Genomic DNA, 14,199 nt, shown 5'->3' on the forward strand with positions numbered 1-14,199 from the left:
CCCCAGGCAGAAAGGCGGCAGACGGCCCAGGATTTGGTTATCGTGATGGACTTTCCCAGAAATGCGCCTGACGTCGGTCCCTTGTTTGGGAATCTTTTAGTATGCAGAGGGCTACTTAGAGGTTTGAGGATTTACAGTACAGGTCCTATAAAATAAAAAGTAAGTACATAAACATTGACATGATGAAGGGAAGGTCCAGATGACAGACATTGACAATTTAAAGTGAACGAACACACTTAAAGAGGCAAGCATTTTCAGTGTACGAGTACTCCCTGAAAGAGGGTTAACAATAAAAAATGGAAGGGTGTTTGTTAGGGTGAAGACCAGTGCTTAATTTGAGCTGGTGGATTCCGGTGCTCCATATCGTCTCTTAATTATCAACACCTGTATCGTCTCTTAATTATCAACACCTGAGCTTGACAGTCTGCCACAAGGTGGTGCTGTGTGGCTAATTTGGAGATCACAACAGCAGTTAATTATTAATTCAATATACATTAAAAATGACTATTATGTGCCGCCCCAAGCTATTCTTATAGCTGTGTGGCCTGAAATTGTTCGAACTCTCACACTTGTAAGTGTGTGATGGTTAGTAGTTGTAGTTACTATCAGTGGCAACATAGTAAGGGCAATGTGTGGTGCAAGTAGTGGCACAAGTAGTGGCACGCCGACAAGAGCCCTGGATCTTATCATTATTATGATTTTTTGATTTTTTTTTTACAAATTATGCACTGGCGAAGACATCATTGGAAAGTGCTACAGGAACTGTAGTGAGTATCTGGAACATCCTCCTAGTAGAAATGATGAATACAAATGCAGATACTGGTCTGAGACGTATACAGGAGGGCAATAATACAATACACTCCCATACCAAAACCTTTGCCTCTAGAAGCATCATCAGTAGGAAGCTGCTACCACCATTGCTGATCTGTCCTGGACTGTCTAGATCACAGAAAGGTTTGTAGTATTACATCACCAGCACATCTTCAAATCAACATGGGCCAGTGCAAAGCAGGAATCAAGTCACTTATGGCTTAGAAACTTCCATCTTACCAGACAAGTACATGTCCTGACTGGAAGAATTGCATGCTCATTATTCCTATTTACCCTGTTGCCTTCGTCATAATGCCCCAATGTAGTTATGAAGAAAGGCCTTAGTGGCTCTTGAACTATGCTGAAAAGGTTTAGGTTATTTCAAGAATACTGTGTCAGACTGGGTGTATTCTTTTCAGAGTCTATCCCCATCATCTGCTCCTATGCGTCTCTATGTACACGCTCCCTCTCAAACCTTCTCGGAGATCAATGTCTCTTCCCAACCCTATGTTCATCAAACTAGAATATCCATAATAGTAACTGGCAACCAAAACCTGGATTACTCAGTGTCCAGTATTCTGGATGTCCTCAAGAACATGATGCAAAGAAGAAAAACATAGCAATATCAGAGATCCCTCTATGCCCACAGTACAATAATCACCCAATAATATTCGCTGACTCTGCAAACCCCATAAGTGCCAACTTGTACAGCAACCTATGAATGCTTCCTCTGTAAGATTAATGCCCAGAGAAAGATGTTTCTTGATTAACCAACCCAGAAGGAGGACTCCCTACACAACCCAAGAACTTTGCACTGCATTGATAGGCACTCTGGTCAATGATCATGCTTCTAGCTCCCCCACAACATCAGCAGGATACATTTAAGAAGAAACTCAAACATTGCTGTAAGTCTGAAGATAAGTAAAGATGTCCAGTAGCCTTCCTTAACAATACAAGTACATCACAGCCTCAACCTACAGCTCAGAATAGATGTCAAACCCCTACAACATGCCTTTAGCAAACAAAAAAAACACTCTTCCTTAAACAGATTCAATTACTCGCCAAATCTGTTCCTGCTCGCCACAACGAGCAAACATACGAGAAGGAAAAAGGCTTTGCTATACGAGCTTTCAGATTCTTGAAATTACTTCGTCTTCAGAGTAAATCACTTCTGATCCTCATTTTGTTGAGAAATACCCTAAGACCATCAACAAAAGCTGAAAGCAGTGTGTTAAATAACACCATTGTATTCCTTGGCACAAATAGGTTTGTAGTTGAGTGACCTTTATTGTATTGTGTTGTATCATTTTCATAGCCTCCACCTATACAAGTTCTTCATAAGAGGAGGGCCATACTTGATTTAAGGCTTCTCCTTTTGTTTTAATATGTGAGTTTTGTCCCAAGACATGAAATGCTTGGTGTGCAATGCGAAAGACTTTGCATGGTATTCATCTTACCTCGCCTGCTGTATGCTTGATCCTCTCAAGCGTACCAAATAATATATTAGAGTGTCCAGTGTTTTTTAGCCCATTCGCTTAATCTAGATGGGATATCACAAGGACCAGTGAAACCTCTATCCTCTGTGAGAGGCAGTGGTAGGCCAAATATATTGAAATATTCTAATTTACCCCCGATGCATCAAGCATACATTTTGCGATTCCTTATTTGCGAAAAATAAGGAATCGCAAATAAGGAATCGCAAAATGCAATGCATCAAGAAATTGCTAAAAAAATTGCGATTTCTTACCCTCTTCGAGGCTCATGACGAGCTGAGCTCGTCATGAGCCACGGCGCTCCGGTGCTCATGACGAGCTCAGCTTGTCATTAGCCGTGGAATGCTCAGGTGCGGGGAGAATTCCCCTCCTGTGCTGAGCGTTCCACGGGAGGTAATACACCTGTGACGAGCTGAGCTCGTCATGAGCACCGGAGCGCCGTAGCTCATGACTAGCTCAGCTCGTCATGAGCATGGGGGCGCTGTGCGTGCCCCCATCCCCCCCAGCACAGCGGGGGAATAACCCCCGCAGCGAAGGGGTTAAAATTCCTTAATTGCGACTCTAAAATTGCGAGTCACAATTAAGGAATAACTTCCCATTCATTCCTATGGGCCTAGAGGCCCATAGGAATGAATAGGAAGACAATCTATATTTGCGAATCGCAAATAGCGATTCGCAAATTGAGATTGCGATGATTTCAAGGGTGCAGGGGTGTCCAAAGGACACCCTGTTGCACCCCTGAAATTGATCTGTACACATATGTTGCGCACACACATGCCCTTAGGGCATGTGTGTGCGCAACATGAAAGTTTGAAAAATGCACTTTAGTGCATTTTTCAAAGTTTTTGCAAATTACCATGAAGTTGTACTTCATGGTAATTTGCGTGCCCTATTAGCCAAATCGCTATTTTTTAAACTTTAATGCATTGCATGTAAGGAATCTCAATTTGAGATTCTTTAAATGCAAGTAATCGCAATTTAGCGAATTCTCAATCTGAGAATCTGCCCATTTGCGAGCGGATTTTTGTTTGATGCATCTGGGCCTATGTCAATTGTCTCTTTGTTGATTTGCGACTAAAATTAGAGGATTGAGGTTATGATCACACCATTGTTTTTCACTTCACAGGATATCAACAGAGACTGTCCCATTGTTGTAGGCCATGAGAGCAGAGGGTTTTGATTTTGCCGGGATCCATACATGAGTATGTCAGTTTTGGGGGAATTTAGCATGAGATGATTCTTTAGCATTCACAGTTTTATGGTCACTAGACATTAGCCTAGTACAGTGGTCATGCCTTTGGGATGCTGCTCCAGTGGTGGATGATCTGAGCATCATCAGCATAGTAAAACAAAATATATTTGCAGTGTTGTAAAATATTTGTACCTGTAATGTGTGTGGTGATCGCATATCCAACTTACCCCACTGTAAGTGTACCATCTTCATTAGAATGTCATGTATCTGGAAATTTTTTGTGTACTTGAAAGTCTCTCTTGTGGAGAGGTAGCCTAAAGCTATGGGGACCACTAAATGATTGCAGATCAGTTTCAGCATCTTCAACACCATCAACCACGAAAAAAAGATCTAGTTACAGGGATAATGATCGTGTGCTCAGAGCTGTTGATCCACCACGTTGGAATGACAAATTAAAAAAGAAAAAAAATGGCATCCTGACACATATATGAGCATGTATGGTGACACAGGTGCACACATTTTTCATTATGCGGAGATGTCTTGTTTTTGCCAATGCAGTTCCTCCGCAGCAAGCAATTATGTTTTTCTATTTGCTGATGCTGAATAACATCTACAAAAAAAAAATGACAATCTCAAATGAAAGGCAAGGCATAGTGGCTTTGCCAATGCTTGCTTAAAACTCTGCCCTGAAATGTTACCACAAGTCCTGTGCTTTGAACATCTAATTACAATGCTATAAATATCTTCTTTTCTGAAGAGGTGTAACATTAGAAGAAACAGTATTTGACTGACTTAAAAAAAGTAATTTTTAATTGCTTTAAAAAATGTTCTAAGCAATCGTCCATTGATATAATTTAAAATTCCTAATGTTGGTATAATATAATACACACCAGCTGCATTTATGTAAGACAACTTTCAAAACGCAATGTATATTTTTTTAAATCGAAATACACTGCACTCCGCTTATTACTATCTATTTTCTAGGAGTAGGAAATGCTTCAATTAGTTGTAAGCATACATTACGTTTGAAAGATGCTTTCTTTAAAAGAGTAGACGATATTTTGCAGAATTTTAGTAACATATTGTGGATATAAGTAACAGTATAAATAAACAATGTGCTAAAAATGGAAGCAGGATATTAATTTAAATTAAGTGTAATAAACGGAAGGGTCCTATTTGGTAATCTCAATATTTATTTCCAGGAATAGGCAAGACAGTATCTTTATGATTTATCAACAACTGCACTTTTTTCGCAGAAAATAAACATTTCTACCATCTGATTTTATTCAGATATTTGTGCAGCTGCAAAGAAATCGTACTGAGAAGAAACACAGCTGGAAGTTTGGGATTCAGCTTTGTAGGCGGCTACGAAGAGCACAGCGGGAATAAACCCTTCTTCATAAAATCCATTGTAGAAGGGACACCAGCCTACATCGACGGACGCCTTAGGTAACTATTGTGATTTAACGCCTCTCACAACCTAAGCTCTCTTCCTTACACATATGTAAAAAAAAAAAAGTAGGAGTTTGCGTAACTCGTGTAATTTGGTTTTGCGTGATTACATGAAATTCTGCTAAAATTATTTTGGATGTGAGGACTTAATAAAATAGTGCAAAAGAATTCAAATGCTGAGACCAACTTCTACTTGTGTTTAATTAATACGTGTTGTTTTGGTGCTCTTGCATTTAAATTTGGCCTAGAATGTGGCGTAATTACAGAAATTTCATATAACAAGTCGAACACCCAATTCCCGAAATTACTCTAGCATAATTGAAGTTTCACAAAGCCCTACTAAAGAGTTGAGTGTGGCTGACAATGCCGAATATCAGCCTTCTAGCTAAATTGTATCAGTGTTGACAACAGGGGATGAACTGTCCAATAGCTAAGCCTGTGGTAGCTACGAAGGTGTAATTATTAACAGTAGTAATTAAATAGTTTTAACCTAGACTACTTCAATTTCTATTATAAACAAATATTTTTTATCACAGTTCCACAATTTGTACGGATTACATTCCCTTGCATCTCCAAGAGGCGACATTATCAGACCAATCCTTCTGTCCTCGTGGGGAGGATTATGAGAAATCATGTTGCATACTTAAGAACAGGAGAAGATATCAAACTTTAAAAAGAGGCATACATGTGGTTTATTGTGAGCATACAACAAGGTATGCATTTTAGAGACCATTCAAAGCAGTACAGAAATTCAAGCCAACAGCAAAATCTGGAGTTGATCAAATAGAATCAGAGCAATGAGATTGATAGGGCATTCTTCCATCCTCTCCGGTGATACGCTGTGATTTTTTAATTAGATCGCAGTAGGGAGAGTTCATCCGGTGCAATGGTGCTTAATCACTCTCTTCCAGCAAGTAGACTAATACAACATCTGGTTGCGAGAAGCTGGGAAGCTGTCCCTGGAATCACATGAGAATTGAAGAACAGACTGGTAATCATGTGTGAGTATCTCCAGTGCTGAGGACGACACCTGCAAGAACCGAAGAGCAGTAACAGCATTACAAGAAAAGAAAACAAGTTGTTTGTCAGTGCCTGAGTGGTGCAGCCGGCCAACCAGAATCCCTGCGTAAATCTCCTCACAACATCGCTAATGCTGGTATCTTGGTGGAAACTAAACGGATATGAATATGTGATCAAGCATGGAGACTCGCTGCTTTCTTTTGTTGTATTTTGGATTTTACAGCCTTTTAAATAGCTTACCTTGAAACAAGGCTGGTTGTCCTATCGGTCAAAGCTGGGAGTAACTCCAGCCTTACATTTTTCTTCATGTTTCCATTCCCTTTTAGGTAATGCGAGTCAGAATGAGACAGTTTATCACAGAATATGATGAGGGTCCTGAGGTCTCTCGCTCACTGCATACTAGTCCATCAACATGCAAAACAGATCAGTGATTAGTTTGACGCTCAATTTTTTAATCAGGGGTCATGGGGGTCGCACCTCTCAAAGTTTTTGCTTCAACAAAAACAGGCACATCAGAGAAATGAATGCAAATTACAGCAGTCCCTGCTTGATCTGGTTGTGCAATCAGGCCAGCACCCATGGACGCAAACCAATGTGCTTATTCTGAACTACACGCCTCCAATATTCTGAGGCGATAGGTGAAGTTTTCCTCATTTTATTTCTAGTGTATTGCCATTAAATTGTTTAATATCGATACATAAATGTAATCAACCAAAAACAAAATAGATTAGAAGTAATATTACATGTCTGGCTGTCAGACTGGGGTGTTTACTGCTACATTTATTGTTTATGCCAGTAATGAAAACTGGATAAGGAAAGATGTTAAAAAGAGAAAATTAAGAGTATCAAAAATCATTAAAAGGAGGGAAAATCATTGTGCATCAACACTTGAACACCTCTTCCATTCTCATCTTGCTTAGTCTCCCCTTTGCTTTCTGTGGGTTATATCATTCTCGTCTTTAAGACACTCTTCTCTGGGAATGCCTCTATGGCTGTGTTTCAGTGTTTTTTAAACTGCTTTCGCTTTGTACTATGGTCCTGCCATTAATCTTTTCGTTCTTCTTTACTTGCACACCAAGTTTCCATACAGTGCACCCTTCTCTTTCGTCAATTATTTTCTTGAATGGAGTGTTTTCTTTTTATGGCAAAAATTCTAAGGGTCATCCTTTCATCACATCTCCCAGCATTTCCATAACTATGTTGACCATACAAAACTCAATGTCCCTGTGGCCTCCTCACCTTTGTCATACCAATAAGAAAATGATGCTCGTCCTCGTTCCTGATGTCTTAAAACTCTCACTGATGGGTTCTCGCTTGGCTTTACTACAGTATGTGCATGGATCCCTTTTGCCATCACGCTACTCCCATTACCAGGTCCTGGCATCCCCCTTCCGTGTTTTGTTTTGGGGATAACCTTTACCCCTGTCCTTAACCCAATTTTATAAATAATTAATTTTCCTCCTTTTTCCCACTTTTTTGGCGGCAACCACCTTTCGTACACTCATTCCTCACCTCACCCCTTTTCATAACCTGACTCCCTCTTTCCATGCCTCTTTACTGCTTTTTTCCACTTGAATATTTAAAATATGTTCCTAAACCTACCTTCGCTATAGAGTCCACACGCTTCTTCTTTAAGAAGAAATGTTTTAAATAATAAATAAATTTTTCAAGGAATGTGTTCTGGTACAGTCAATTGCGCTGTAAAGTCCACAAGGTTTTTCTCTAACTGCAAAACAATATTTCCATAACTGTTTTTCCATTAAATTTGTTCTTGTTCTTGTTTAGTCAACTGTGGCACCCTTCTTTCAACTCTCTCCACCGTGGGTTTCACAGGTTCTGTACTCTATGCTTGTTTTAGGTGCTCATTACCTCCCACAATCATCAGTCACACTAAAAATGTTTCTCAGGACTCTCTTAGGCCCCTTCCAAGTTGCACAGTACACCAAAATACAAAGCATCATCAAGTTAATCGCAGCGTCTCTTTCCACCTCTATGCATCTAGATATTCCCTTTCACTCCTCCGGCGGCGTGTTTTCGGAACTTACTGACTCCGTAAGCCTAACAATCCTTTTATTCAACTATTGTTTTTAATGTAAATTATAAAATGTACAGCACTGTTAGAGCTGTTACAAAGTACATGGTGTGCTCAGAGCTTTAAGTGGGATAAAAAAGGAAGGGCCTCTATAAGGGGTGTGGCCTATGCAATTAAGGGAGCGGCTTAAACACATTTACTACATTTCTGTGGTTTACATAGTTTGCCAACCGACCAGTATTTTCGTTTCTATATGACCTTTCTGTTATTGCTTCCAGACAAATAGTTGACATACTTTCAAAACCAACCAGGACCATTGGCATAGTCCATGGTTATTAGCTGTTTAAGATAAACGAGTAACAACAATGATTTTGTTGTAAATAATATTGAAAAAGTTTCAATTCAGAAGTTTGAAACTTTGAATCAATCACTACTGAGGGCCTGTGGAAGGGGTAGTGGTCTTCAGAGTCTCTCAAGCACTCCCATTATGTTTACTCTGTAGTGTAGTTCCTATTATCCCAATAGGCTCTGCGCATTGGAATAATATCTTCAATAGTATAGACCTAGGGCAGAGGTTAACTAGGTCTTCTACTGACGATATTAGACTTAAAGTTTTTGGTTTTGCCAGCTAGCTCAGAGTTTACTAGAAACTTTCTCGAATAGACAAGGAGGAGTTTAACTTCCCTGGATAGACAAGAAGGGATTTAGTTTCTGACAACCATAGAACATGACAAATTTGCTCTACCCCAATCAAGAGTGTATCTCTAGAGTCGTGTGAAAACAAAAGACAACTTATTTTACTCAGTCAGTACGTGCATTCTTAGTTTCACCAGTTTGTAGAGAAAAGGAAGAGACGGGCGTGTTCAATAAAAGAAGGTATTTATTGATCAGTCTCTTTTCTCGTACAAGAGAAATGAATCGATATTATTGCGATACTTATGGTTAAGTAAAGTGCATACAATAAAAGCAGAAGTATAAAATAATACTGCAGAAGCATTGATATGGTTTCTAAGCCATATGATATTTAAAATCGATAAAATAGATATATACATATATACATTGACTAATCGTACTCAACTGGTGCTTCTAACCACGCCTACCCCAGTGTACCTGACCTAAGCCTAATACGTGAGCGGGAGTAGATAAGTAGCAGTTTAAGTTAAGTTTGTTTTGCCAAGTGACTGACTCAAGAATTCTCTGCAAGGGGTTGTTCAGTTCTGTACCTGAGATCTAGAATGGTTGAGGGCTGGTATCTCTCGTCTCTGGTCTTGATATTCCAGCTGCCTGCGAGGGCTGCTTGGAAGCGCCGGAGCTGGATTTCTCGGCAGGAGAAAACAGCGTCTCGTTCTCAGCGCGTCAGGAAGGCGGGGCAGCGCGTGTGGGCTTCGCTCTCTGCTGGGCTCCTCAGCACGTCTCGCTGCTCCGATCTCGTCACCACCGCGTGTGTTTGCTTAAGGCAATGTCGGTAATATTTATACCTGTAAGGTGTCGAGATTGACGTAAGGATGGACATGGATACGTCAATAAGGATGTCATACGAACGGGCTTGTTCGCACATTCTTTTGCTGAAGTTCTCGGTGAAATCAAAACAATGGCCGCAGGGATTTTCCCAGGTTGTCATAGGTTTGATTTGTTTTGAGAACTCCGTATGCCTTATCAGGGGCTGGAGGAATAGTGCTTGTCTAATTAGATGGCATGCGTTATTACTTAATCAGATAACACGTTTCTGTGCCGTGGTGTGGCTTAATCAGATAACGGTTTTTTGCACCGTGGGTCGGCTGCTAGTTAAGTATTAACCAGAACAGGGTCAGGAATAGGGGAATCGATACAGAACCTATAGGAATAAATCACACCCACTCCACGCTGACTATGTCCATATTTACAAGATCTAGGCATAGTAAATATGCTAGTAGAGCATGTGTATACCGTACCACCCCAAAATACATCCATATGCATTTTGAAACATGAAATATACGAAAAGATATATATATATACATTATATGCACTCAAGCAGTATATTAATGCTAAATAAATCACGCATATTCAGACATCATAACTAATAAAATATGAAAATTACACATGAAATGGCTCTTAATACAGAAGAAAAAAATGCGAGACCATTTCATCACAAAATAAAATATTTATGAACATGCCAGAGGGCAGCTAATGTCTCTAAAGTTCCTAAAATAGAAATATAGTTCTCTAAGAATAGTTTCTACTTTAAGCAGAAGATAAGTGTCCCGAAAAATTGTAAAATATTTTTGGGGCCGCTGAAAAATTATGTTCCGCTGTCCGTAAACTGGAGAAAATTGTTCATGATACTTTATTATCAAAGTTGAAGGCCAAATTCAGGGTGTTGGGAACGCCTTGTGCTAGCTTGTTCAAAAGTCATTATTTCTGCTCTGGTGAGAACATCATATCATTTAGACTCTCGAAAAAGCTGTCAACAGCTTCCTGTGAAAGTTCCATTAACTCGGAAAAAGATGTTACCATGCATTCGTGAGCATGATTGCCTCCATTGATGTTTGGATCAGCATAGCTGACAGAAGGTCGTACCTGATCGATGCTGCTTTCATCTTGAACCTCACTACCCCTTAATCGTAGTGGTGAAGTCTCCACGAATGCCGTCATCAGGATTGGTAGCCGCTGGGGACAGCACAATGCATGAGCCGTAACCGGACCCAACAAAGTTTCTGCATCCATTGGCGCATCCGATTGTAGCGTCAGACAGGTGTCCAACACGCATTCTTCTCCGCATAGCAAGCACCTTAATACAGGTAAAACACAGCTTTGCCACATAGGTCTAAATGAAAGAAACCAAGTCATGTTCAGGTCTCTAAGCCGGGACAGTCCAAGGATTTTAGATATCTGGTCCCGGTATCCAATGGCTAGGATTGTTTCTTCCCTTGTCGCAGGTGTTTTGTCTGTGACACGGTTTGCCATAGCGAAATAACAGGATCAAAAATAGGATTCCTGCCACTAGTCCCAAAAGGAGAGGAAGTCCACCAAAGACGGAATGGACAAAGTCTGGAAAAATACCCAGAATGGCTTTAAATGGTGTTAGAGCCCCTGAAAACACTGTCTTAAATACATTTGAGACTCCACTGGTATCAGAAATATTTAAGATTTCGTTCAGGATTTCTGCGAAATGTATGGGGGAATTAGTCGATAACAATGAATGAATCTCTGCCGTTGTCCTTGCAACTTGGAGATCATACGTTTCTTTTGATGACGTGAGCCTGGTCGGCGTCTGAAGGAGCACAGTTTTCATTCTGCTTAAAGTATCAACTCTAATGGAAGAAATTTTCAAATTCGGCCATAACCTTGCCTCCCTGTCTGGCATTGTGCTGGGGAACAATACTCGTTCACAGCACATGACCTTCGCAGTCGTAGTTATGAGATAAGCTATTCCGGGCACCAGGCTACAACATCTGCGGTCTACAATTATAATGTAACTCCCGTTCGATAGTCTCCTAAAGAATGGTTCTATTTGTGTCGCAGGTGTGCCTAGCTGGTGACATGAAAGGTTATTGGAGGACCCTTCACAGGCTCCGTGTAAACTAATACCATTACACAGAAGTGTACCGCTTAGTGACATGGCACAATTATCACCACTAAGAAACACTTTCCGGCCTTTATTACTGACACATGCATGTGAATAGGGCAAGTTCCATGTTGACTTAATGTACCCTTTACCCAATTTTTCGTACATGCCAGCCTGTATATATTTTTGGCAGTATTGAAACCTGAAAGTAGATATTGGAATATTAATTATTCCATGCATTATCCACTCACTGACAGGTCGTTCTGACATTGTCAATGGTAATCTCTCGAGTTTCTCAATGCTCAGGATTTTATAATCAGCACCCTTCTGTGCCATACTGATTTGTTTATCAGTAAGGTTAAAGATATTGAACAGTGACGTTGTGTTGATTAAACGCCAAGGCACATAGCCTGAACGCAGATTTTGTAACGTCCAGCCAAGTTGTACAATAGAACGCAATTGGGACTGACCGTGTTGTAATAACAGTAAGTCTTGCGATATTATGTCGATTGCTGAAGACACAATGCTGTCCAAAGAGTATATTCTGGAGGACAGAGTCATTAACCCATTGTCCACCACAGAAAGTGATTTTTCCAAATTAATACGGTCAATTTCCCGTATTTTCTCTGATGTTTCAATTTGAGTTATTTTCCAGGCTTCGTTATAAGCTGCATATACAGAGGCTGCTATGAAGCGTTTTTGACGCTGTTTGCGTGGTCCCATAATGAAATCACGCAAGTCAGCACCATCAGTAAGTAAAGTTAGGTGTTGCTTAATTTCAGACAGTGTGGATGTTTGTAGCCATTGAAGGCAGAGTTTGCCCATACTGTACGTGGTAATTATCCCTGGGTGTTGTCTTTGGGAATATCTAGGGTCTGGCCTGGTCAATTTGAACCCCTGGATTTTGTTCAGGAATCTGTCTTGACAGTTATTAGTATCTGTGGGCCAGATCAACCACTTTTTCCAATCTGGATGTGTTCTGTTTTGGCTAAATATATGGTTTACGTCTATCTCCTCATCTGTAGAGCTATTACTGTTCATTGTTGGCTTTGGAATAGACGGTTTGTTTAAATCTTTGATTTTGGCTAGGCCAAGACAGGTAGTCTGTTGAATAGTGTCATTCAAAAATATCATTTGTTCTGGGATCATGCAGGCTCTAAACAATGATTCTATACCTTGTACTTGCCATTCCTTTGTACCCCAAACACTTTTTACTTCAACATTTTCGTCCCAGTAATCAAAACCAAATGCACTCATTTGTTCAAAAAACGAGTCTGAATATATCAATTTAGTGTTTGTAAGCATGGTCTTTGTACCTGTCTTATTTGATAATTTGAAATAAAATGTTTCCGCATTACTTGTGTTGAACCCTGAGAAATATGAATATTTGTCATAAAAAGTTATGCAGATAATGATTACTATAGTGATTATAGCAGAACATTTTATCATAATTAGACGAACCCTGCAAATAATCATGTTTTGTAAATTTAGCAGACATCACTAGGTCTGACATCATATTATTAATGCTTTCAACGTCCCAATCATCAGCAACTGAGCTTGGTTTTACAAAGTCACTCAATGAGATCTTGATTTGATGTGGATACTTCAGGATTTCAACCGGACCATAGATTTCATAATCAGTATTGTCCCATGCTACCCCACCGGGTATAGGATTGGCTGTGAAGTTGACTGAAGAAAGTTCCCTTTTCTCGATGTGTGAAGACGTGTGTGGTTTGAGGACCAAGTTGATTTTCTGGCTTGCTGTGTCCATTTTAGCATATTTTCCCTCAATGAAGTGTCCCAAACATAGTACCATGATGAGCCAAGGTATGAGGATAAGTGCACCTAAGGCCACCCAGAATTCAATCCATGGAGAAATCAGATAGGTTTCTTTCAGATGTTGAAAAAGTTCCTTAGCTTTATTTTTAAAGGTTTTTGTTGATTTTTGTTCCTTTGATTCACTCAGGTTTTCAGATGAATCACTGAAGTTGATGAAGTAACCGGATGCCGTTCTGTCTATTGTTCCAATTGCTTCAGGATTGATATTTGCTTTATCAGTGTGTTTTGTTGCAGCAGCATAGTAATTTATTACTTCATTGTAGATTGGTGTGTCTCTGCTAAATGTTTTTATTTGGGTTTTTAGAGGTTTAAGTTCCATAGCATTGTTGCATAGTCCTTGTTGTTGTTCTTTTGGCATTTCAAATGTGAGTAGCCTCTTAGATTGAACCTCTGTGTTTGTAGCAAACCTTGGTGTTCTGCTACTTATCGGGAGTCCACTTGGCCTACTGTTTGTTATCGGCCACATGATTGTGGTTTAATCAGGTCGATTGATACAACCCTATTCTCCTTTTTACCAGCAAGGGGCGGTAGTACTACAGATCTTGTCCCGTTGATAGACAAGACAGGAACTGCTTTTCTGTAAGAAGGCCCAAATTCCTTCTTTACCGCGATCTTTTCTCTGACTAGATCCCCGACTTTTGGAATCCAGACAGGTCTTGCTGGGACAGGTGGTTTTTCTTCAGTGGTCGTTGGCTGTTGTTTCAACTTTATGTTGCTCAGGTCTTTCCTTGTTTCGTTTAAGTCCTGTAAAATAGCCAAACGATCTTTGATATCAAAGCTTTTTTCTTTAACCACTGAAGTCTGACTGTCAAGATCT

General features: G+C 40.0%; 1 protein-coding gene across 4 annotated transcripts in view; it reads left to right on the forward strand.

Moving 5' to 3' along the window:
• LNX1 (ligand of numb-protein X 1) overlaps nt 1-14,199 on the forward strand; it is a 300,305-nt gene that overhangs the window by 274,256 nt on the left and 11,850 nt on the right. For all 4 annotated transcript variants that reach the window (XM_078678190.1, XM_078678191.1, XM_078678193.1 and 1 more), the window contains one exon: nt 4,786-4,944. In XM_078678190.1, the coding sequence (XP_078534316.1) occupies nt 4,786-4,944 (159 nt within the window). The remainder of the gene's footprint in view (nt 1-4,785; nt 4,945-14,199) is intronic.

The sequence above is a fragment of the Lissotriton helveticus genome, chromosome 2_2 (assembly GCF_964261635.1).
Source record: "Lissotriton helveticus chromosome 2_2, aLisHel1.1, whole genome shotgun sequence".
Classification (NCBI taxonomy): domain Eukaryota; kingdom Metazoa; phylum Chordata; class Amphibia; order Caudata; family Salamandridae; genus Lissotriton; species Lissotriton helveticus.